Here is a 25,887-nt window from a genome sequence, read left to right as displayed (position 1 = left end):
TATGCATGTTCATGTTGATTCAGAGATAGGCATAGACTACCATAGGCTGCTGGGCGTCAAGCTATAGGCTATGACAGCATGTTATCATGTAGTGAATTAATAACTAACGTCAGTTTAACATGTCAGAACTTTTGATCGGCGTTTCAAGTACATGTGCCGAATAAAGCCTGTTAAGGTTCACATCCAACTGTGGCGCAAGTGGTTGAAGCATAGGAGTCGTGTGCCAGAGACCGGGGTTCGAAACTCAGTCGAAGCACCTCTCTGGAAATCATCAAAACAAAATGCATCGATTTATTAAAAAAAATGAAAGACTTTCTGTTTTGAGATTCATTTTATGTTTGCGATGTCTGCTGAAAAGAAAAGTTAATTTGTTAATTCGTGGTTCAGCGCACACATTTTTACATTGACATAGTGTCGGGCTCAAGTGTCGTCCTCAGTGCCGCATATAGGCTATAATGTAGTGAACTGGTTAGACGAGTGTGGGGGAGGGGGAATGATCGCACAAGACAATTGCTCTTCATGAAATGAATCTCACAGGCGGCTACACCACTTGCGAAATCGGACGTGGCACATAGCCTAATTATTAGGCTACTGGATAGCAAATCCATAGACTTTGTTATATCCTTGGCGGAGATAATAATTAGGCCTATCAAATTAAAAGCACACTACGACAGGTATACTTGTGTGATCACGCAACACAAGAGAGCATTTAGCGATGGGACAGTTGTGAATGAGTGCTTAACACCCTGGAGTCTAAATATCCCCGGGGGATTTGAAAAACTGTTCCAAACACACATCTCAATCTCTGCTTTTATCATATTATAGAAACACCATTAGAAGCCTTTAATCAACTCGTTTTCAAATATATAACCTATGTTTTAAGAGAATATGGCAATGATAATGGCACTTTCTAAAAACAATAAATTCTTAGGATTTGTCCTCTCACCTGCAGAAGGCCCATTCAAAAGCCCATCCACCTAATTTGCATTTGAAAGAGCCAATCACTAAAGTGACACATTTAGTCTAGCCTACTTTATGAGGTTTTTTTGACCCCTCTAATAAATTGCCTATTAATAGTCCTAGGCCTACTACGATAATGGAGGAAGGGCTGCCTAACTGTTCCCCCTAAGAGTTTTTTCATAAGATAAAATGTTTACTCTATTTAAGTTTAGGATTTGGTAGACAAGACAACCTCGGAAAAGTTCTTCAGATAAACAATGTTTTATTGAATTAAAGGAAAGAAAATGTATCGCCAGGGTTTCGGGGCTTGCGAAGGCATTCGTTGATCTTATCGATGCAGTCCTTGCGGCCACTTCTCCCCATCGTAGGAAACTTTCTGCTTAGTGTTGACAACACAAAGGTCTTGACGTTGTGTGGCAGTGCTTGCTTGCCCTTCGATCCATCCCAGTTGGTGGTTTTGCACCAGGCTCTGTAGTGCTCCTTTGTGGTGATGGCTCTGAAGAGCAGGCATCCGTATCTACCAACGTTGCCGCGACTCTGTTGGTGAATTCGAGCATGTTGTTCTGGGCCAACAGCAAGCAAAGTCACGTCATCGTGCTGAGAAGGAACTTGAATGCTGTTGTCGAATGTGGCAGAGAATACAGAAGAAGACTTTAACTATTACTTATATATTCTTATGACGAAACGCGAGGACTGACCATCTCGCCTCTCCGCGTTTCCCCCAATAGGCCTACCATGGCGACAAAGAAATAAATATGATTTGACATTTTAATGTTTGTAGCGCGCCAGTTTACCCAGTGTGTGTGCATTGAGTAGGGTGAGATAAGGTAAATTGGGACATCAGGTAAAATGGGACAAAGTTGGTTTTAGACCTTTATCTCTTTAAATATTAGCTGCCAATCAGAAAACATGTCATTATATTGTCACTACATATGTCCTTTACCAAATAAAATCATTTTGATTGGTCTAAAGTATCACAAATGGGAGGTGCCAAGATTAAAAACATCAGTGGACCCAATAATTGCAAGGAAAGCCCCATGGCAAGCCGATTCTGTCTTAATGATCATAAGGATATTGTAGTTGAAACAAAAACAATATTATACAAAACTCTCATGAAATGTATGCTATTTCATGAGAGGTTTAAATTAATATCAAAACTTTTGGGCTATGTCCTTTACTTTTTAAGGAAAATGAATTTTAGTGACTTTGGTGTGCATCAGGCAAATTGGGACAAAAAAATCAGCTAAAATGGGACACTTTTACATTACATTTGCCATTAGCGTTAATGTGTTAGCATATTAGCCGCATATTAGCCTTTTCACACTCAAAGTAGGCCCATACACTCACACACACTTACACACACTTGCACGCTTGTGCTTGTGCACACACGCACCCACACACACACACATCTGAACACTATCATTAAATGATTAAAAAATACAAATAAACATTGTCATTATTCTACAATTTGTTGCACATTTTTCAATTCTAAACTGACTGTCCCATTTTATCTGACCGAGTGTCCCATTTTACCTGAACACTTTCTTGGTCTGAGGTATGGTGTCTTGTGGTCTTTGAAGGTTAATATCTTTACAAATATTATATTTGGAAGCATATTTTCTGCACAGAAATGTTGCTAAGACTCATATGAAGTGTTAAAAGTCTTCACTTTCACCCTGTTTGGCATTTTAAATAGTTTTATTTGTGATCTACCAAAAAGTGTCCCAATTTACCTTATCTCACCCGTTCCTTAAAATACGGAACAAAGAGCGTCCCGTAGGCTATCTGTTTAATACAGAAGAAGACTTTAACTATTACTTATATATTTCTTATAACGAAACGCGAAGAAAAAATACGAGGACTGACCATCTCGCCTCTCCGCGTTTCCCCCAATATCATGGCGACAAAGAGAAATAAACAGGTGCGGAGTGGTAATCGGGAGGTGCGGGACATTTCCCGCCAGGCCGGCCGGCCTACGTTGTATTGATTTAGACCATGTCGAGCCTGAGCGGCCGCTAGTAGGCTGACATCTATTTATTATCCCAAGTATTAAGACATAAACATCTGTCACCTAAGAAGTCCCCCAAAGTTCATTTATCGTACTTCAAGAGTCAACCTCTATATGAACCATTTAGTTGCGATATATGCCTTAGTCATGGTTACCTTACATATTAATTACGGGCCTTTTCATCTCAGTTTTCTGTCATCAGTGCATTGGTATAGTCTTTGGGTGTCTTGATTTAATTGTTCATATATTATTAAAGTGTTATTTAACTCTTTTGGTCACAAATAAATTCAAAATAGAACAGCAAAGCCTCCTGGGAATCGCAAATATGTTTGCTAGGTCAAGTCTATCACAGAAATTTAGGGGGATAGATGAGCGGCCCCTCCTTTAATGGCATGGCCCTTTAGCCTGTATTAGTGAACGTAGCGTTTTGATAGTGAACGGATTAGCAGGTGCTTGCGTGATTAATATGGAAGGCAAGAAGAGGAAAGAGAAAGAGGGGGCTGAAAAGGGCAGAATTAAGAAGAAGCGACTGCTGGAGGAGCATGCATCTAAATGCTCAAAACTTATCCGTAGCCAAGTCCACGGCCATCAACGAGTGCAGGTAAATTTGGCAGAATGAAAAACACTGACACAAAGCTCAACTACGTTACTATTGCTAGACGGAAAATATCACAAGCTAGTTAACTCATTTAGCCTACATTTCAAACGAAGCAATGGCTTACAGTTTTTTTTCAGTGGCTACATTTGTCCTAAAAGTTGTCACATTTTCAAAACTCTAAGTCTCCCAGTTAGCACAGCATCCGTCTTTTGTGGCCATACCATTCACACATTTCATGTCGTTTTCGCACAATATGCAGGCAGTGAAAAATGCTTACATTTTCTTAACAGACAAGTTATACCTCTCAACAAAATTATGGATCGTTTTTCTATTATTTACAGATGTTAACACACAACATCCCACAATTAAAACAATATTCCATCCAAACCTTAACCTCTGCTTCTGCAATGGTATCAGTTCAAAAACAATATATCTCAGCTGATAATAAGCAAACAATTGAATAATATTGAATTTCCCCTTGGGGATCAATAAAGTATCTATCTATCTATCTATCTATCTATCTATCTAATTGGCACACAGATGATTTATGTTGGGTATGGGGCCAACCACAGCTGATTCCGGTCTGTCTTAGATGTTTTTGGAAACAGAAACAGAAAAAGACAAATACTGTAATATCTGGATGAGGAAGAGTAAGAACAAGGGGCCCAGGGAGAAGAGCACACCCAATGAGAGATGCAGTGAGAGGTGCAGTAGGAGGTGCAGGAGCAGTGAGAGGAGCAGGCCCAAGGAGAGGGCAAGGTAGAGATGTAAGAATGCATGGTGGTGGCAATGGCATTTTTTTGGTTCGGTAGGGGGCCGGTGTGGTCAGAATATTCCCGGTGGATTTTTGTGTCCCACTCCGCCCCTGGAAATAAATATGATTTGACATTTTAATGTTTGTAGCGCGCCAGTTTACCCAGTGTGTGTGAATTGAGTAGTTCCTTAAAATACGGAACAAAGAGCGTCCCGTAGGCTATCTGTTTAATACAGAAGAAGACTTTAACTATTACTTATATATTTCTTATAACGAAACACGAAGAACAAATACGAGGACTGACCATCTCGCCTCTCCGCGTTTCCCCCAATATCATGGCGACAAAGAGAAATAAATATGATTTGACATTTTAATGTTTGTAGCGCGCCAGTTTACCCAGTGTGTGTGCATTGAGTAGCTAGTTCCTTAAAATACGGAACAAAGAGCGTCCCGTAGGCTATCTGTTTAATACAGAAGAAGACTTTAACTATTACTTATATATTTCTTATAACGAAACGCGAAGAAAAAATACGAGGACTGACCATCTCGCCTCTCCGCGTTTCCCCCAATATCATGGCGACAAAGATAAATAAATATGATTTGACATTTTAATGTTTGTAGCGCGCCAGTTTACCCAGTGTGTGTGAATTGAGTAGTTCCTTAAAATACGGAACAAAGAGCGTCCCGTAGGCTATCTGTTTAATACAGAAGAAGACTTTAACTATTACTTATATATTTCTTATAACGAAACGCGAAGAACAAATACGAGGACTGACCATCTCGCCTCTCCGCGTTTCCCCCAATATCATGGCGACAAAGAGAAATAAATATGATTTGACATTTTAATGTTTGTAGCGCGCCAGTTTACCCAGTGTGTGTGCATTGAGTAGTTCCTTAAAATAGCCTACGGAACAAAGAGCGTCCCGTAGGCTATCTGTTTAATACGGAAGAAGACTTTAACTATTAGGCTACTTATATATTTCTTATAACGCTGGCTGTAGACGATTTCTATAAACATTTTCATTCATTTCAACAATGGTTCATTGAAGTGTCGTTTGAATAATTTCGCCAGTCATCACCTTCATTTTAATGATTCAATGAGATTAAGGAGTCGACTATTGACGGATATGCGGTCTTCATCATTAAATGCAGTTGAAACTTTCTGCCACCTGGTGGTTGTTTGGGTACATTGCCTTAGCCTCGAAAAAAATCGGCTTGACGCACTGCGGGATCTCTTCGGGAGTCCCGCGGGAGAAGGTGCATTCTCAACCCGTACCCACTGTACACATCTTAGTTTTCCAGATGTTTGACATTCTAAAGCATAATTATTAAAATCCATCTCTCTTTGATCCCAACAAATCAAATATTTTTTACATTTGAAATTAGTGGGCATAGGATCACCTGTGCTTTTCTGGCTCTGTGTTGTCAGGCTACTGTATGTTTACTTTCAATCTTTTTCCAGAAGTTTGGTGCCCATATCTAATGCAGATGTATCCTCTGTAGAACTCTGTGGAGTGACTCAGTTGGAGTTGTGTACCTGAGGGAGACTCAGTGGCTCACCTGCACGCACCGCAGTAGCTCACAGTTTCCAAATCTACTCTGGTACCAAGACAAGGACCATGGACTTACTTCATACTGCTGAGATGGTACTCTGGCACTGGGGATAATGATGAACTGTTCATGAAGAGATGCACAGCTAATCTCAGTGCCACTTTACTGTCTGTCCATCCAGTCTGGGGGCATCTGACTCGGCTGTGGGCTACTGAGCTCTAGGGCCCAGAGTGGCAACAATAGTGGCACACACACACACGCACACACACACACACACACACACACACACAGTAATAGCTCTGATGACTGTGAGCACCAACACAGAACACTGTGTATTCCACATGGAGACAGCACTGCTCTTCATCCTCATCATGGCAGCAGGTAAACTACTTCTGATGCTCATTAGAAAATGACACATCTAATGGTTGACATTGTCAGTTTTCTTCGACCCCTAAAGATTACATTAAAGTTGTGAATGACTTGTTGGCAGATATCCTGAAACGCTGTTGCGTACTACCTACCTAATATTTTCTTTTTTTGCAGGTGTAGCTGCTGACCAAATCAATCCCAAACAAGAATATTTTACCAAGGTTGAAGACGAAACTGTCGAGCTGAAATGCTCTTATGAAACAAGCTATAGCAGGGCTCATCTTTTATGGTACAGGCAGTATCCTTACCAAGCACCTGTTTTTTTGTTAAGGAAACAAGGGAAAGGTGGTTCAGCTGAACACATCCCTGACAAACGATATGAATCCAAAACCTCAGAAACATCCACTGAGCTCCATATTAACCATCTGACTCTGGCAGACACAGGCCTCTACTACTGTGCTCTGTGGGTCGCCCAGTGATACAAAGTCACTGTGATGCTGTACAAAAACTCAGAGGCAAACAGATGTATTTTTATGAAGAGAGATCAAAGTAATTTCCTCTTCTTGGTTTAATATCAGTTAGGCCCCATCTATGGCTTCAAACTGAGTCATTGTGGTTACACCTGTTATTTCAATGTGCATTCTGTATAAAATGTATGATTGACTTATAGGGGCAGTTTCTTCAAACTAACACAGTATATTGCAAAACAATATTTTATGCAATTAAAAAAAACATGTAAATGTAATATATAAAAAACATTACTTGATTGTGTCACAAAACACAACATTTCATGCTGTATGAAACCACTCGGTTGTGGGTCGAGTGCTCACAGGGTGCCCAATTGCCCAATGACTCAAATCAGATCTTTTTTTTGCGTTTTACCCTGGTTATCAGAACAGAACATAGAAGAATTATTCTATACTACATTGAAAGTGCACTGCCATGGAGCCCAGAGTGTCACCAAAAAAAACAGAGCTTTGAGATGTCTGATTTTCAAATGTCTGTTTACATTTGTACAGTCAATATCAAAATAGGTATGTTTTGGAGAGGATTTCCCAACGATGTTATTTAATTACATTAGATGTATAGTATAGTCTACATCACTATTGCAGGCAGTGCTTTATCTGTTGGGCAGCTAGAAGGAGCTCAGTTCCTGAACCATTGAGTTTGAGCCTCTTGAATTCCCTCTAGTGGACAATTTGATTTTTAATGTTTGATAGTATGATGGTTCTGTACATCCTCTATGCACATGCGGCATGCCATGTGTCAAAATGATTATTTAACATAATCTATTTATGCAAGCTGAAAACATTTCAACACTCATACATTCTTGAGCTCTCCCACCTAATATACTACACTAACTACTGTAACTGGCATGCAAAAACACATTTATTTTGAATATTGCTCTTGCAGAAATACATCTTTGTTAATTTATGAGGCTAAACAACATAGACTATGAATCCACACAGTGATAAAGGAATCAGAGTGTACATTAATGTTAACATGTTTAACATCTATTTGGATGAATATGACGACCCTCAGAGGAAAGACACTTGGGCAGTAATTTAAATGCTGAGCAAAACGCAAAGTCTAAAGTTTTAGTCAGTAGTGTAACAAGGTAATGGCCCTGGTGCGAGAGTGTCAATCGGGCCCGAAATTGGCCCAGGATGTATTATCTCTACATGCAATACATGTACACATTAAGGGTGACCAATTATACAACGCTATTATTTATTTACAATGATTTTTTTTACAAATGACAAATTCTCATATTACCATCTGAGAGATCGCCTGGTGCATGGACTTTGTTCTCAGCGACAGCCATTTGTATAATCTTGTCCACACACTGAGGCCACTTCACGAACATGTTTTCGGTGTTGCCAGGATACAACATCTGGAAATCCTGTGCGATCTGTGGGGTGGGGTGGGGGCAATAGATGTAAGTCTTGTGGCAGTGCTGTGACATAGCATTATAATTACCTTCGCCAAGGAGGTTATGTTTTCATCGGGGACCGGCATTTGTTTGTCTGTTTGTTAGCAAGATAACTCAAAAAGTAATGGATAGATTTCGATTAAATTTTCAGGGAACGTCAGAAATTACCCAAGGAAGAAACAATTCGATTTTGGGAGTGATTCGTAACACCGTCGGGATTCTGGAGCCGTTTATGTTTTTCGGTTAGTGGTGTAATGGCATGGTATGGCCACGTGGTGGCGATCTGAATAGTTTAGGTTCAAATGTATCACAACCTAGGAAGAACAATACAGGCGGAGGTCTGCGCTCTCTGAGTGCTTTTCTACCTCCAACTGTGAGGTGGACATACCATGGTGTGGTCAGGTGTGGAAACTCGTTTAAAGCGTCTGCAATGTTTTTCCCTGAGTTGTCCTGATCCATTTCGCCCTGTATTGGGCCGTAACCCTCATGTAGTCCTCCACTGGCTGGCAGGGAATTGTACTTCAACCACTCTATCTTCTGTGTTGCATCTACCAGAGGTATGGGTGATTCTTTGAAAACACAGTGGGATTTCATCATGAATTTGGCTGTTGAGCTTTGACAGTGAAAACACTGACCCAACTAATAACCCAAAAGCTGGGTGGGATTAAACAACCCAACAATAGTTGATAACTCCATGACAGTACCCAACAGTGTTTGGGTTGAGGAAATAACCCAGAGTTACTGTATCGGTTAGGCTATATTTATTGGTTTTGATTTCAGAACGGATATTTTTTAGGCCTCCGTATCATCCAGACACCCAGATTTGGTCAAGGCCATTTATCTAACCACTTTTTACTCCCACCCTCTTTCTGTCTGTGAACTTTTTCTCACACAAAACCCTCCTTAGAAGTGTTTCTTGCAACAGTGTTGAAAAAACACTCTAAGCAATTATGATCTCCTCTTCCATATTTCAGATAGAGAAATCACTTATGGGCATCATTATCATACTATCATATTTAACAGGTAAGCACACATTTAATACACACAATATTTTCTCCAGGATAAATACAAACAAAACATTAACAATGGGCTATGACCTTATCCTTACCGATTCAATTTTTTTCTTTTCTCTGTTTTTATAGGTACTTCTGCACAAGATAAAATTGGTCCAAAAGAGGAAGACATGTTAATATATCATAAGGAGACAGAGTCTGTGACTCTAAAGTGTTCGTATGAGTCAAGCAAAAGCAATGTGCATCTTTACTGGTACAGGCTGTTTCCTAACATGGCACCACAGTATCTACTCTACAGAGGAGCTCGCTCAGAAACTGGCTTTAAAGAGCCTGATCGTCATTTTACTTCCAAAACCTCCCAGACTTCCACTGACCTCAATATTAAAGGTCTGACTTTGGCAGACACAGCTCTGTACTACTGTGCTCTGAAAAGCAGTATCCCCAGACTTACCAAGTGGTCGATACAGAGCACCCAGTGATATATAGCTTCTGAGATGCTGTACAAAAACGTACACATGAATTACACCTTTAAAAAGAATGTACATCAAAGACATTTCCTGTTTAAATCAGATAGCAATTCACCACAGATCTGTGGTGGATGCCTCATTGAGTGCTTGTGGTCACACCTGTTACTGTATTTGTGTTAAATGGTGAATCTTCATCATTACTGCTAAGTATTTTACAGGCAAGAGTACAGTAGCTGAACTGAATTGTAGTGTGACTGGGCCCTTTCATTATAAATCTGCTAAAAGATATTGGTAAAAATCAGTTTGAGAAGAGAAGAGACATCATCACATTGCATGGCTTTGGACATTTCGTGTGTGTTTTAAAGATGGCAAAAAGTGACATATCTTTGGTCAATTAAAGGCATGACAAAGGAATGCCATATAAAATGTCAAATGTAACATGACACAACAGCCCTGAGCCCTTGAGAGAAACTGTTATCAAAACAATTCTTCTGTATTTTATAAACACACTCCCCTTTTCAATATTCATTATCCTTGTCTGTGAATTTAATACTTAAAAACTTAATCAGATTAAATTAATTAGTTCAACATGCAACAGAGTATTAAACAGCGTCAAAGTGACTTTTTCAGAATTATTCCAGAAAGTTACATTTGAGATCTTAAACTCATCATCCTTTACAGTCAATTGGGGTTTTATCCTTAAAAAAGCCCATCACCTGTCAGTCAGCATCAACCACACGGTGGCACTCTACAGCTCTCTACACTGAGAGAGCACTTACAGTGTCATGTCATTCATTCTGTACAAGGCAGCATATAACACACTGAGATGGGGGACGTTGCAAGATACATTTTTGGTATCCAGTAAATGTGCACTCAGTTTTACTAAATTGTGTGCATGTTTTTCTAGTGCACATTTGTGTTCTCAATTTAGTAAATTGTGTGCATGTTTGTTTGCATGTAGTGGTCGTGGAATATACTGTATTCCTATTTACTCTTTGTTGCTTTGGTGGGTTCATAATGGTCACCATTTTTCATCATCTTTATATTAATGCCACATTTATAGTTTAAAAATTGCATTATTAATAGGTTGTTCATTCACTGACTTCAGAAAGCAGAGTTGAGGACTCTGTTGATCAGCTATTGGAGGATTTCTCACTGCTACTGAGGGAGGTTCAGTAACTCTGCCCTGTCCAGCACCAGTTCTACACTATGTTCTGGTACCAGCAGACACCTACAGTATATGCTGAGATGGGTCTCAGACACGGTCGATAATGATGAAGGTTTTAAGAAGAGATTTGTGGCCAATCTGACCTCAAACTCAGTTCCTCTGACCATCCAGAATCTGCCAGTGTGACTCTGTTGTGTACTGTGCTCTGAAGCCCACAGCCACAGCATCAGACTGCAAAATAATATTGTTTTGTTTAAAGGAGCGTGATATTGTATTACTATAATACATTTCACAGAGTTGATTCATCAGCAGATAGGCAAACTCACATATAAATTGATTGATAAAATCAATTGACAAACCAGAAAAAAAACCCCTTTAATTTATAACTGATTCTTTAAGAAAGATTAGGGCATGCAGATCACAGGGAACTCGCAAGACACAGATCACTATACTCTGATTGGCAAGTAAAGTTAGTGTGAGAATTGCTTCAAAGAGCCACATAAAAACCCCACAAGGTTCTGTGTAATGTGCTGTATACCAAGATAATAATATAGTTAAGTAACTTTTCTTTCCTTAAATACAGTAGCATTATGTGGAATCACTACTGTAATTTCCCGACTATTAGCCGCGGCTTATACATTGATTTTGCATAATTTCTTCAGCTATGAGGTTAATACACGGGGGCAGTTAACATATTTATGTGGTTTTGTTTCTTTTAACTTGCATACAACTCTGTCCTGCGGCTTATACACAATGTGAGTAATACACAGGAAATTACTGTAGTATTATTTCACTGCTGTGTTATCAGCAGTAAAGACTCATATGCAGATCATGACCAACCCTCTCCACCAATCAGGGGAGGAGCTGAACAGACAGACGGCATCATGGTGAGATCTGATGAGATGAAAGAAAAGACTCCAAACAGATTTCAGCCTCACACACGATGAACTACACGATGTGCTCCACCGTGATGATTCCTCTAACAGTGCTGTTGCTTTCAACCTGCCTGGGTACTGTATGCTCTCTATCACTCAAAATCATCAGCAGACAACCAATCGTAACATTGTCTTACTATTAGTTGTAATCAGAAAAACTGAATTATGTCCATTTTTTTGAAGGTAGGAATACTGGAAGCCCTATTGCTCCTGACACTGTAGAGAAGCATGCTACAGAAGGAGAAAATGTTCAGCTCTCCTGCAGATACAATGGAAGCGCGGACAGTCTGCACTGGTATCGCCAGTTCTCCCAAACTGTGCCAGAGTTTCTGATTCTGGATTACCAAGGCATTGTCATGAACGCAACTCGTCCTGTTCCTGGGATATCAATCAAACATAACAAGGCAGCAAGACAAGTGTTCCTGGAGATCTCATCTGCTAAAGTCTCAGACTCTGCTCTTTACTACTGCGCCCTGCAGCCCACAGTGACAGGAAACACAGCTGCGCTCAACAAAATCTCTCACAGTTTTTAGGTGATGGCAAAGATATATAAAACATGTTGCATTTTGAAGACACAGACAGGGCTGTCACAGCCTGGCATGTCATTTTATTTCTTTATTCATAACCGCCCACCTCATCTATCTATTACAATGAATGGTGTTTATAATGTTTACATTATACATTTTTACACTTATCCTTGTCCTGTACAAAATGCAGTATGATTTACTGATTTTGGATCAGGCAGATGTCTTATATTCAGCCCAACCAAGTGATGAACAGCATAAAATCTGCTTGCTTCCTTCACAAATTCACTCTGCAATAAAATGTAAAAAAATATATTTCATAAGTTTCCACCACTGGGTGCCATCACACTCTAAAAAATGCTGGGTTAAAAACAACCCAAATTTAGTTATTTTCAACCCAACTGCTGAGTAAAATGGGGTCCAACACAGCATTGGGTTATCTCAACCCAGCAAATTGGGTTATTACATTTAACCCAGCGGATGGGTTGATATTTTAACCAATGTGTTGGGTTATTTTGACACGAATGTTTAGTTAAATTTACATAATGTTTGGGTTATATTTGAAACCAAATCCCAAAAAAATCCACTAGTTCATTTTTAAAACACTTCACTTAAATAGCCAAACTTAAAGTCACACATTTTGTTGACAGCTTGGATACAGACAATATATTATATGAGAAATGGGCAAGAATAACCATGCAATGAAATAAAACAGACATGATTATTTATTTTATACTTTTCTTTATTTTTGAACAGTCTGTGATTGATAGCCTACTTCCATGAAGGCAGGCAGATTCCACGGTCCGTTTCGGGGTCTAGCCCTGTCAATCAAAGAAAAAAAAAAGAATCAGTTATTTACAGAGCTTTATATCAAGACTTCCATTAACCATTATCAATGAATGATGTTGACAAACATTAAAAATCCACCAGGAGACGTAATATTATGGCGTTGTTTTAAACCTAATACAGGTAATACAAAACGTGAGTTTGGAGATGAGCTGGCAAGCAGGCTAATAAACGTAATTTCAGTAGTGGCGATGCTAACGTTAGCTAGCCAATGTTAGCACGTTATTCAGTCAGTGGATCCAAGGTGTTTGTAACGCTACTACCAAAATACACCCAATAAGTAACATGGCTATAATATGAAGCTACCCTAAATTAGTTAATAAGATGTTGTTTGCCATGATTATTACCGTCAGTTACGTGTGTTGGGCAGAGACTACTTCGCTGTATTAGCTAACATTAGCTGCTAGCTGATAGACCTCAGCTGCACCACAAAGCATAATTGTGTTACTTGTCTGCTAACATTACCTACAGCTGTTATGCTAATTTTAGTTCGTTGTAAAAGTTCGTTTTGTTTCTGTTCAGCGGTTCATACCCAGTGAACACAGAACTGTGTTTTTATGAGTCTGTCTTTGTGTAGATTTAACACATGAACAGATATTGTTGTTAATGTTAACTTAGCTTAGCTAATATAGCTGGCATGCTTGAGGCTGAATGAAATCGTCAGGCAGAGTATTCATTCATATCACAAAGGGTATGTCTCTGGGTGGACTTTTAAAATCCGTCTGGATTTCTTTTTAAAATGCAGAAGTTAAAAACAGATACATACCTTCCAAAATCGCCTGATTTCCATTGCATTTGTTGGCAGCAGCTGCTGGACTGGACGGTTGAAAGAATTATGTCTACCGATTTTTTTCTTCAACCTCTCAAATAACTATGCAGCTGTGTTAAAGTCACCCAGGTGCTGGGTAGTGTGGTCCACATCAGGTGGGGTAGAAGAGGGGCACAGTCCTAAATGGTCAACCCAGCAGCGCTGTACTATCAACCCAACAAGCTGGGTTACAGAAATGACCCAATACGAGTTAAAACAACCCAATAAAATGACCCAGCAGCCTCAACCCAGCGGTTGGGTTGAAAAAATAACCCAGCATTTTTTAGAGTGCAATCTTTTACAATAAATGAACTTTCGGGCAGTTTGGGCAAAACTGGATGACTCCACCTACCTACAGTGTATTTTGCAACATAAAGGTCACAGCTTGCAACAAATCATGTTTGAGATCTTTCAGTAAACAACAAATTAATCATGAAATGAACATTTCATAAATGAGAAGTTTGATCATTAACCATGATAGGATCACATGATTGTGTTTTTCTGACTTTGTGTTGTCAGATATGTTTACTGTCACAATCTCTTTCCAGATGTTTGACATTTGTTGCCCTATTTCCATCGAATGCAGATGTATTCTCTGTACAATGCAGAGCTGAAGACAGTAAGACAGACAGGTGGACTTACATGCTGCAGCACACAGTTTCCAAATCTCTTCTGGGGCCTGGACTTCCTTTAAACATGCTGAGATGGTAATGCTGGGAATAACGATGTTCAAGATTAAATTCACTGCTAATTACAGTGCCATTTCACTCTCTCTGACCATGCTGATATGTACAGTACTGTATGTCCATTTCATTTAGATGCTCATACTTGTCTGCTCATTCAGTTTCTGCAATTCATATAGTATCACATCAGCCATTTCACCAACACAACTGTAAGCTCCTCCTTAAAGTGAGAGAGAGTGAGAGAGAGAGATCTTCCTTTCCATATCACAATCACCACAGTTTGTCATCATGCATCAATGGCTGAAGGTCTCTCTTGTTATTGCAACAACAGGTTTTGGTATGAAATTGATAAATTGATATTCTAATATCCTTTCTGTTTAATAGCCATCATCAAACTCTAGTCAGTGGATGCCAGGTTCATTTTGTTACAGACACATTTCTGATGTTAGGCATTTATTGAATTAATTGTATACATGTGTTTGGAATTCTATAGTGTGTGTCCTACTAGAGCATGTTGATTCAGGAAGTCACAGAGTAAAACTATGACAGTCGCAGAGTACTAAAAGCTCATTCCTGCTGGTTTGGCTGTTTGGTTTTGATCCAATCTGTATCTGAATGTTATGTTATTATATCATGTTATTGTTGAGTGTTGTTGTACTTGAGTGCAAAGATTAACCAGAGTCAAATTCCTTGTTTGTTATGCAAACCTGGACAATAAAGCTGATTCTGATTCTGATTCTGAATGTATCTGCAGTGTGCAGCGGAAAAGAAGACACTGTTGACCAGTTTTCAACGTCTGAGACTGCACCAGAGGGAGGAACGGTGATACTTGGTTGTAGTTATGACACAACTGACACCAATGCCTACCTGTTCTGGTATAAACAGAAACCTAATGATCATCCTCAATATATGCTGAGGAGATATGCATATGGAGGTGGTGATGGTGAAAAGGAATTTGAAAAAAGATTTCTTGCTGAACTCAACAAAACTACAAAGACAGTTCCACTGACAATCAGGAATCTCCAAGTGTCAGACTCTGCTGTCTACTACTGTGCTCTGAGGCCCACTGTGACAGCTGTTTGCTCAGTCATCATACAAAAACCTCAGCTGACAGAGCTTGTAAAGGATACACAGACATTTTCCAGAAATGACTTATTGCACTGCAGATGTTTAACCACAAGAGAGCAGTATTGCACAAGGCAAAAATACATTGCAAAAAGATTGTGGCCCTCATTTATCAACCAAGCATAGAAACCAGCGTAGATCTGCAAAAATCATCTGACAACGGGGATCACGTCTGATAAATGAAACTGTCGTATCACTGTAATTTCAGCGTAAGAGTAAACATTTGTTGATAAATGTGGTGGTTGGAAACAAGCGTGATTTAAATATCAGTTCCAATACTGTATTTTAAGGAAAACATCTATTTATTTACAAGACATTCATTCAGAAAGAAAATTCATGTCCTTAAAGACTGGATATTGGCATTGAGATCAATTTCCAAAAGATGATTTTACATTGTCAACTTTAGCATGTGTTCCAATACTTAAGGAGGGGACTGTATTTGAAGAGAGTATTGGAACACATGCTAACATTGACAATATAAAATCATCTTTTGGAAATTGATCTCAATGCCTTAAATTAAGGACATTCATTTTCTTTGTGAATGAAAAACAAAGACAAAGAACGATAAAAACCATTAAGAAATCATGTTATTTAATTGTGTATTTTAGGTCATATCAATAGAAACGCAGTTGTTTTGTTAAAGATAAATCAACTAAAAATAACCCTATTACAGTTCCATTAAAATTACAAAATTGAAAAAAAAAAAAAAAAAAGATTTATGAAAATTCATTAAAATGGTGGATATAGCGTTTTGGAAAATAACTCTTCAAAACCACGGGCTGCCACTGTTGGGCCATGCTACTTTTCAAAGGAGAGGAGGAAGAGACAATTATAAACATCAGTTGCTGATATAATGTCTGGAATGTATCTAATATTGAAAAGATTTATCATTTTATCATCAATTTAACTGACATAAATCCATAATGTACAAGCTGACATGGATCTGCAGTGTGACATATACAGATGTCCAGAACCTCCCACCTTTCCACAGCTACTGTACACACACAGAGAGAGATAGACAGACAGAAACACACACACACACACACACACACACACACACACACACACACACACACACACACACACAAACAGTACCAGCTCTGATGGCTGTGAGCACCAACACAGAACACAGTGTATTCCACATGGAGACAGCACTGCTCTTCATCCTCATCATGGCAGCAGGTAAACTTGACACATTTAATGTTTACATATCCATTTTTGTTCAAGATTACATTCAAATTATGAATTACCTGTTAGCAAAATGCTACAGCTGACTACGGCCTATACCTAAAATGTTTTTTTTTTACTTACAGGTATAACTGCTGACCAAATCAATCCCCAACAGGAATATTTTACGAAGGTTGAAGATGAAGGTGTCTGGCTGAAATGCTCTTATGAAACAAGCTACAGCAGTGCTTTTCTTTACTGGTACATGCAGTATCCTAACCAAGCACCTGTGTATTTGCTAGTGAAACAAGGGAAAGGTGGTTCAGATGAACACATCCCTGACAAAAGATATGAATCCAAAACCTCAGAAAGATCCACTTTGCTCCATATTAAACGTCTGACTCTGGCAGACACAGGCCTCTACTACTGTGCTCTGTGGGTCGCCCAGTGATATAAACTCACTGTGGCGCTGTACAAAAACTCAGAAGCAAATAGAAGTGTTTTTTTATGAAAGGAGATCAAAGTAATTTCCTCCTCTTGGTTTAATATCAGTTAGCCGCCATCTATGGTTTCAAACTGAGTAATCGTGGTTGCAGCTGTTAATGTTTTTACCCTGGATGGCTGTGCTTGATCAAGGTACAAATAGCATACATTGCCAACTGTAACAGGGGTGCAAATAGCCTTATACCCTAAATGTATGGAAATAAGATACATTTGGAGTGCCACCAAGTGGACATGATATGTTACTACATTCCAACACATAAGTGGTGATTGACTGGTAAACCTAGTGACAGGAATTCACCTTATTCTGGACATGCATCTGAACTTCATGACAGACAACATAAGCTTCATGCAGGTTTCAGAATTAGTTATTTATTAAGTAAGAATATCTCTCAACATTTAAATGTTGTATCTCAATCTCAGAACTGTGACTTTTTGGCCAAAGGCATTTCTCTAATGTAACCACTCAAGACTCCCACTGTCTGTCAATTAAATTTCTCACACAAGACCTTCCCTGATGACAATTCTCTTGTCATGATGTAATACCTTTGATGCACTCTCACAAGTCATGCAATCACACAGCAACAGCTCAGAGAGCTTTGAGCAAACACTAAGCAATTATGCTCTCCTCTTCCGTGTTTCAGATGGAGAAATCTCTTCTGGTCATCATTCTCATATTGGCAACAGGTGGGCATATTTAACAACGTGTTCTCAAGGATATTCAAGCAAAACAATAATGACAGGTTATGACTTTATCCTGACATTTTCTAGTTTTCTATTCACTGTTTTTACAGGTACTTCTGCACTAGATGGAATTGTTCCAAGAGGCAATGTGTTTGTACATAATACAGAGACCGAGTCAGTGACTCTAAAGTGCTTATTTGGGTCAGACAACAGCTATGTGTATATTTACTGGTACAGGCAGTATCCTAACATGGCACCACAGTATCTACTTTACAGAGGAGCTCGTGCAATAAATAGCTTAGTAGATGAGCGTGATCCTCGTTTTACTTCCACAACATATCTTAGTGCCACTGAACTCAATATTAAAGACCTGACTCTGGCAGACACAGCTCTCTACTACTGTGCTATGAGAAGTGATATTCCCAGTGATACAAGGTATCTGAGATGCTGTACAAAAACCTACACACAAATTATACCTTTGAAAGGAATGTAGATCAAAGGAATTTCCTGTTTAATTCAGATAGTAATTCACCACAGATCTAAGCCTCACTGAGCGCTTGTGGTCACACCTGTTCTCTGTGTTAAATGGTGAATCCTATTACTAGAGCTAGTAGATATTTTGCGGGCAAGGGCAGCTGAACTGAATTAAACTGTGACTGGTCAACCCTTTCATTATAAATGAACTCTGCTGCGAGTAGAATCAATTTACAGTAAGTAAAGACATAATCACGTTTCGTGGCACTGGACATTTTGATTGTGTTTTATAGATGGCAAAAAGCGACACATCTTTGGTCACAATTGCCTTGTTATGAAAGACAATACAATGACATACAGTACCACATAAAACTTAACATAAATTGTAAGGTGACACAACAAATTGGTATCGTCCTTATCAGAAAGTCATCACCAAAGGTCAGTCAACAAAGTAGCCTACCCTTTTCCATATCTAGGCTATGATCCTTGTCTGTGATTTTTTTTCCCATTCAGACTAAATTGGTTAGTTAATCATAAAATGCATTGTTACAGAGTATTAAAGTGCCTTGGAACTATATTCCAGAAAGCTGGAAGAATATAGCTGAAGAAATTTGGCCAAATCAATGTATAAGAAGTGACTAATAGGTGGGAAATTATAGTATGTGTAACATACATTTCATGTTGGTTGTTATGCCCATTAGTCTTAGAGAGAGAGAGAGAGAGAGAGAGAGAGAGATCTTCATTGTACAATCACCAGTTTGTCATCATGCATCACTGGCTGAAGGTCTCTCTTGTTATTGCAACAACAGGTTTTGGTATGATATTAATATTGTAATTTCCTTTCTGTCTAATAGCCATAATCAAACACATTGGATGCCAGGTTTATTTTATTATGGAACTTAAATTGCCCATTATATACATATCCAAATCATTTTACAGTGTTAGGAATTATGATGTATCTATACGGTACTTGTGTAGGCCTACTGTATATTACTATAGCATGTTGATGCTGAAAAATGAGAAGAGTCATAGAGTGCTAAATGAACATTTCTGTTGCATGATTTGACTGTTTGACTTTGATCCTGTCTGTATCTATATTTATACTTAGTGTGCAGAGGAAAGGAAGACACTGTTGACCAGCGATCAACATCTGAGACTGGACCAGAAGGAGGAACGGTGATACTTGACTGTAGTTATGACACAGCTGGCAGCGACATTGCTTACCTGTTCTGGTATAAACAGAAACCTAAAGACCATCCTCAATATATGCTGAGGAGATATGCATATGGAGGTGGTTTAAAGGAATTTGAAAAAAGATTTTTTGCTGAGCTCAACAAAACTACGAAAACAGTTCCTCTGACGATCAGGAATCTTCAAGTGTCTGACTCTGCTGTCTACTACTGTGCTCTGAGGCCCACAGTGACAGCTGTTTCTCAGTCATCATGCAAAAACCTTATCTGAAAGAACTTGCCCGAGAATACATGGAAATGTCCCAACAATCAGTAAAAAGAAAAAAAGAAATCACATTAAGAAAATGCCAGTGCAAGCACAATTACGCATTTGTATAATCCACCTAAGCCCTTAAACTACAGCTGTATGACATACAGTAGAAACGATTCAATAACTATTCAAACAATTGATGAACCTCAGCAGCAATATGCCCAAGTTATTGAACTCAGGGGGAACTCAGTATCTACACTGAATCATTTAAGGTACAATATGCAGTTCCAAACTAAGGGGAGAGGTGTGCCGGGAAGCATTGGAGTTCAGTCTGCAGCACATGAAACTGTTAGATGTGACTGTGGTGCCATCAAGTGGAATTGTTTGGCAAGTCACTGTACCTCACAATCTGATTGTAATGTGGATACTTGGACTTTGAATCATAATGTTAAGTCAGTGAATCACTTTTGTATGTTACTGAAGATAAGAAAAGATAGTTTCAGTGTTTGGCATTAATTGTCTTGTTGAAATAATTAGAGTCTGTATGTCATGTCTAATTTTGATTTACTGATTCAAACTCATTTTTGACAAAGCGAAAGGATACTGAAGATTTGTAGCTTTCATGCATCTAGGAGCATTGATTCATGAAGCAAGCTAGCTGTACCCTGTTTTTGTCCAGCTTTTTACCTACGCATCACTTGTTTGTTTCAACTCGGAAAAGAAGGAAGTGCAGAGAGATGTGTGAAGGAGGAGTCTTACAGGGAGGTTGAGTGGAACAACTGAAGAGTTGTCATGTGTGGACTCATTCACAGCTAAGAATTCAATTATGTTTCACTCAATTATGACACGTTGCAGCCTTTTCATTCTGCTTTTAACACTAATAGGTTGGTTACATACAATAACTAAAAAACAAAAAGGGCAAGTTGTTTGTTTTAAGCATTTTTAAAAAGAGTATCATGTTTTTTCAGAGAACAGTTTACAAGATGACATCTCTCCAGCATCTACAGAACTCAGCGTTTCAGAGGGTGAAACAGCTTCTCTCTCCTGCACATACAGTGTTACTGTATACAATCTGCAGTGGTATCGCCAGGACCCAGGATCTAAACCAGAATTCATCATCATGTTGTCTGAATCTAGTGTGAACAAAGTGGACTCAACTTCTCATCCTCGTGCCTCTGGTAACGTGGATAAAGATAAAAAGTTTCATCTGAATATCTCATCTGCTGAAGTCTCAGACTCTGCTGTCTACTACTGCGCTCTGCAGCCCACAGTGACAGGAACAGCAGCTGCACTGAACAAAAACTCAAATTACATCAACTGTATGACATATTGCAGGATGGGATTGATCACATAAACCAAATTGTGTCTATAACTGAAGGCCACATATGCCAAGTTTTTTGTCATACCAGATAACTATACACTTTTTTCACGGTGACTGTGAACTCATATCACATCACTCCTGAACCTACACAATTTTTTTTTGTCAAAAACAACCAAACCTCTATTTTTTTAAAAAAGAAAAATATTAAAGTTGGAACTCCATCTGACTAATTTCTTTGTCATTGGACAGAGATAGTGCACTTGTATACCATGCCTCAGTTGGGTCACAGTATAGTGTTAACATAAATCTAGACATGAATTATTGTGCAACATGTACTGTAACATGTGCATGTTATTATGCAACATGTACTGTATGAATTCAGTGAAATTATTAAAACATACACTGCCATAAATTATTGTTTTTGAATTTCATTGGCTGATCCTTTAAACAACAATAACTCCAGTGGATGGGCGGAGTCAGGTGTATGTGTGTGTGAAGGTGTCGAGATGCTTCCAGTCTCTGCCAGTGCAGACCAGTCATGATGGTATTTGGTATATTCCTGCTCTTGTCTCTCTTAATAGGTAAGACCTTTGAGTATTTCCGTTGTAATGTATCACCATCATGTAAATCCATTTATAGTGTAATGTAAAATGTGTATGTAATCTAGACTACACAGAAGCATGTTTCAATGATATCCAGATGAATTTGTGTTTGTCTGAATTTTACCACCATTTAAAAGGACTGTCTGTCATCTTCACATGCTCTTCATCTCTTCATATTGTTCTCAGGAGAATATGTTGGGAATACCATCACACCCTCACATTCCTCAGTGGTCATCAGTGAGGGAGAAAGTGCCACGTTCTCCTGTAACTACAGCAGTAGTGATGTCAATAGTTTGCAGTGGTATCGGCAGTATCCCAACTCCATCCCAGAGTTTCTCTACTACATATTTGAGGGTGGTTCCATTTCAGACCCACTTCCCCGCCTGACTCCCTCCATAGATAAAGAGAACAAGCGTGTGTTTCTGGAGCTCTCCTCTGCAGAGGCGCCTGACTCTGCTGTGTTCTACTGCGCCCTGGTGCCCACAGTGACAGGAACTCAGACTCTGCTGTGCAAAAACCTCTCAGATGGAGGAGGGAGATGCAACTGTCCCCTTCACAGACAGCACATTCATTTATACACTCTGACTATTAATCCAGTATGCTGATACAGACTTCAACTCATCAATATTGTACTGAGCTGTATTTAGTGAATTATGATACTCTTAAAGAAATGTATTCCATTTTTCATAACTTCAGATGAAATATGCACCAATGATATTGCAACAAGCAACAAATTGATACACATTAAAAATATGTATCTTGAAAATTGAGTAAAAGAATGAGCCTCAACCCTTCTCGATAAAGACTATTTATAATGTGTGTGTGTCTATATACTATTACTTACAAAGTTAAAGGTTAATGATAACCGCTTTTGAGGGCCTTGGCCGTTATCCCTAAGGGCATGACATACTGTAGGGGATACGGGGATCGGAGGTCATAATATTTTGAAAAAATAACCCCTTGATGACTTCTGGTGAGTTTTGTGGTGAAGACATAGACAGATAGAGACCATGGGTATTGCCAGGCAATTCTGCGGGGCCCCGATTGATTTTTTGTTTTGCTCTAAATATCATTTTAAAAGTAGACTGACAACGCCTACAGTAAGTCAATAACGTATTGAGGTGCAATCTAATAAATAGAAACATACTGCATACACACATAAGTTTTCATGCACACAGGAGATAAATGGAAAATAACTCAAACAAATTTACATCATGCATGCCGCTTTCATGTGCACGGGGGAGCGAGAGCGTGCACAGGTCTTTTATGATTGTAGCCTGCTAATTCACTGAGTGAAGAATTATGGTTATGGATATGATATTCTGAAAAGGAACAGATTACTGGAACAAGGAGCAGGTGTCACAGTTGTTGAAAGGAGAGAGTGTGGACCCAAGTGCAAAACAAGACAAGATGAGCTGAAATGAGACCGTGCAGATTAGCTTTGGCATGTTAGCATAGTTGATCTATCAGAGGATGAGAAGGACCTGAGAACATGGTTTTAGACACTTTGCCAAAAATGAAATCTAATTTTGCTTTGTTGGATAACTGAAATCTGTCTTTCACCTCCACACGATTGCTGAAGTTGAAATTGTGTTACTCTAATGTAACATGCAATTGTCCTTTTTACATATCACTTTTTAGAGTGAATATATAAGTTACCATTGAAGGAAATATTACAAAGCTTATCAAAGAAATACAGTAATTCAAACAGCAGGTGGACCTAAGCAGCAAATATGTCCAAGTTATCAAGCTCAGGGGGAATGTGCAGTTTCAAACTAAGGGGAGAGGTGTGCCAGGAAGCATAGCTATTCAGTCTGCAGCACAAAAGGAAACTGTGAGATGTGACTGTGGCGCCATCAAGTGGATTTCTTTTTTTCTGGCCAGACACTGGTACCTCACAGTCTCATGCTAATGTATTACTTTGACTTTGGACCAAACTGTTAAGTTAGTGAATCACTTTTAGATGTTATGAATTTTGAACAATTATATAACTATATGAAATATAATGTCAGTGTTTGACATTAATTGTCTTGTTGGTGGGGTGGGTGGGGGTACCACTGCGAGATGTGTGAAGGAGGAGTCACAGTAGAGGTTGGATCATGTTGGATGCTCATGAAGAACAACTGAAGAGTTCTCATGCGAACTCATTCCCAGCTGAGAATTCAATTCTGTTTCACCCAATTATGATACGTTGCAGCCTTTTCTTTCTGCTTTTAACACTGATAGGTTGGTTTTGTTTCAGTGATGTAAATAATAAAACAAAGAAATAAAACCTGAAGAGTACGAGTTGTATGTTTTTTAGTATTTTTTTAAAAAAAGTATACTTTTTTTTCAGGCAACAGTTTACAAGATGACATCTCTCCAGCATCTACAGAAATCAGCGTTTCAGAGGGTGAAACAGCTTCTCTCTCCTGCACATACAGTGTTACTGTATACAATCTGCAGTGGTATCGCCAGGACCCAGGATCTAAACCAGAATTCATCATCATGCTGTCTGAATCCAGTGTCAACAAAGTGGACTCAACTTCTCATCCCCGTGCCTCTGGTAACGTGGATAAAGACTCTAAAGAGGTTCATCTGAATATCTCATCAGCTGAGGTCTCAGACTCTGCTGTCTACTACTGTGCTTTGAGGCCCACAGTAACAGGAACACCAGCTGCACTGAACAAAAACTCAAATTACATGAACTGTATGACATATTGCAAGATGGGACTGATCACATGAACATAATTGTGTCTAACAGAAGGCCATAGCAAGTTTTTTTGTCATGCCAAATACAGATACTCTTTTTTTACCACAGTAACTGTGAACTCGTGTCACTCTGAACCTCAACCTACACAATATGAAATGTTTGTCATAAACAACCAAACCTCTCTTTTTAGAGTTTATGTTAATGCACTACACTAGTATACAGTACCATCTGGCTCAGATGGGTCACAGTGTAGTGTTAACATAGATAGACATACTGTATACTAGCATCTGTGAATGTATCTGCAGTGCTCTTTATAACCAGTTTTAGTTCCATTTGAAACAAGTTAGAATTCAGTTAAATGATTAAATCATACACTGCCATACATAAATGCTTTTGAATTTTATTGGCTGATCTTATAAACAACAATAACCAACTCCAGTGGACGGGCGGAGTCAGGAAATGTATGTGTAAAGAAGGTGTCAAAATACTTGCAGTCTCTCTGCCAGTGCAGACCAGTCATGATGGTATCTGGTATATTCCTGCTCTTGTCTCTCTTAATAGGTAAGACCTTTGAGTATTTCCTTTTTATTTTATCACCATCATGAAGTATATACTGTAATCCGTAGTGTAGTATAAAAGTATGTAATCTAGACTCCACAGAAGCATGTTTCAGAGATATCCAGATGAATTTATGTTTGTCTAAATGTTAGCACTATTTAATTAAAAGGACTGTCTGTCATCTTCACATGTTCTTCATCTCTTTGTTCATCATTCACAGGAGAATCTGTTGGGAATACCATAACACCCTTGCATTCTTCAGTGGTCATCAGTGAGGGAGAAAGTGCCACTTTCTCCTGTAACTATAGTGGCAATGTCAATAACTTGCAGTGGTATCGGCAGTATCCCAACTCCATCCCAGAGTTCCTCTACCTCATGTTTGAGAGTGGCTCTCCTACAGGTTCAGTTCCTCGTCTGACTCCCTCCATAAGGAAAGAGGAAAAGCGCGTGTTTCTGGAGCTCTCCTCTGCAGAGGCGTCTGACTCTGCTGTGTACTACTGCGCCCTGGTGCCCACAGTGACAGGAACTCAGACTCTGCTGTGCAAAAACCTCTCAGATGTGCAGGAGGAGGGAGATCCAACATGTCCTCTTCACAGGCAGCACATTCATTTATATACTCTGACTATTACAGTAATCCTGTCTGCTGATAGATTTTAACTCATCAACACTGTACTGAGCTATATTTTTCATGTGAATTATAATACTC

The 25,887-nt window shown here is 39.0% G+C and overlaps 1 protein-coding gene and 3 gene segments (V, D, J or C); all 4 read left to right on the top strand.

The window, feature by feature from the left end:
- Positions 1-6,173: 6,173 nt before the first annotated feature.
- On the top strand, positions 6,174-12,289 carry LOC134099430 (T-cell receptor alpha chain V region CTL-F3-like). The segment is given in 2 exon segments: positions 6,174-6,252; positions 11,940-12,289. Coding segments are annotated over 2 exon segments (429 nt in total).
- Positions 12,290-16,845: 4,556 nt separating this feature from the next.
- Positions 16,846-20,029, top strand: LOC134099422 (T cell receptor alpha variable 12-2-like). The segment is given in 2 exon segments: positions 16,846-16,924; positions 19,677-20,029. Coding segments are annotated over 2 exon segments (432 nt in total).
- Positions 20,030-21,868: 1,839 nt separating this feature from the next.
- LOC134099414 (T cell receptor alpha variable 20-like) lies at positions 21,869-22,536 on the top strand. The segment is given in 2 exon segments: positions 21,869-21,910; positions 22,118-22,536. Coding segments are annotated over 2 exon segments (459 nt in total).
- Positions 22,537-23,995: 1,459 nt separating this feature from the next.
- LOC134099405 (uncharacterized) lies at positions 23,996-25,887 on the top strand. Its single transcript, XM_062552272.1, has 4 exons — positions 23,996-24,022; positions 24,377-24,571; positions 25,130-25,184; positions 25,402-25,887. Exons 1-4 carry the CDS (start codon positions 23,996-23,998, stop codon positions 25,836-25,838), a joined length of 714 nt encoding a protein of 237 aa, XP_062408256.1. The 3' UTR covers positions 25,839-25,887.

This window comes from Sardina pilchardus, chromosome 2 (genome assembly GCF_963854185.1).
Source record: "Sardina pilchardus chromosome 2, fSarPil1.1, whole genome shotgun sequence".
In the NCBI taxonomy this organism is placed as follows: Eukaryota; Metazoa; Chordata; class Actinopteri; order Clupeiformes; family Clupeidae; genus Sardina; species Sardina pilchardus.
The sequence above is the reverse complement of the archived record's forward strand: the minus strand, read 5'-3'. Positions and strand labels throughout refer to the sequence as shown.

What these genes read in the sequence shown, in the direction of transcription:
- LOC134099405 (XM_062552272.1), top strand. Translation starts at nt 23,996, where the DNA reads ATGTGTGAAGGAGGAGTCACAGTAGAG. An exon ending in AAGGAGGAGTCACAGTAGAG is followed by an intron (nt 24,023 to 24,376) that starts GTTGGATCATGT and finishes TACAATCTGCAG; the next exon opens with TGGTATCGCCAGGACCCAGG. An exon ending in GCTCTTGTCTCTCTTAATAG is followed by an intron (nt 25,185 to 25,401) that starts GTAAGACCTTTG and finishes CATCATTCACAG; the next exon opens with GAGAATCTGTTGGGAATACC.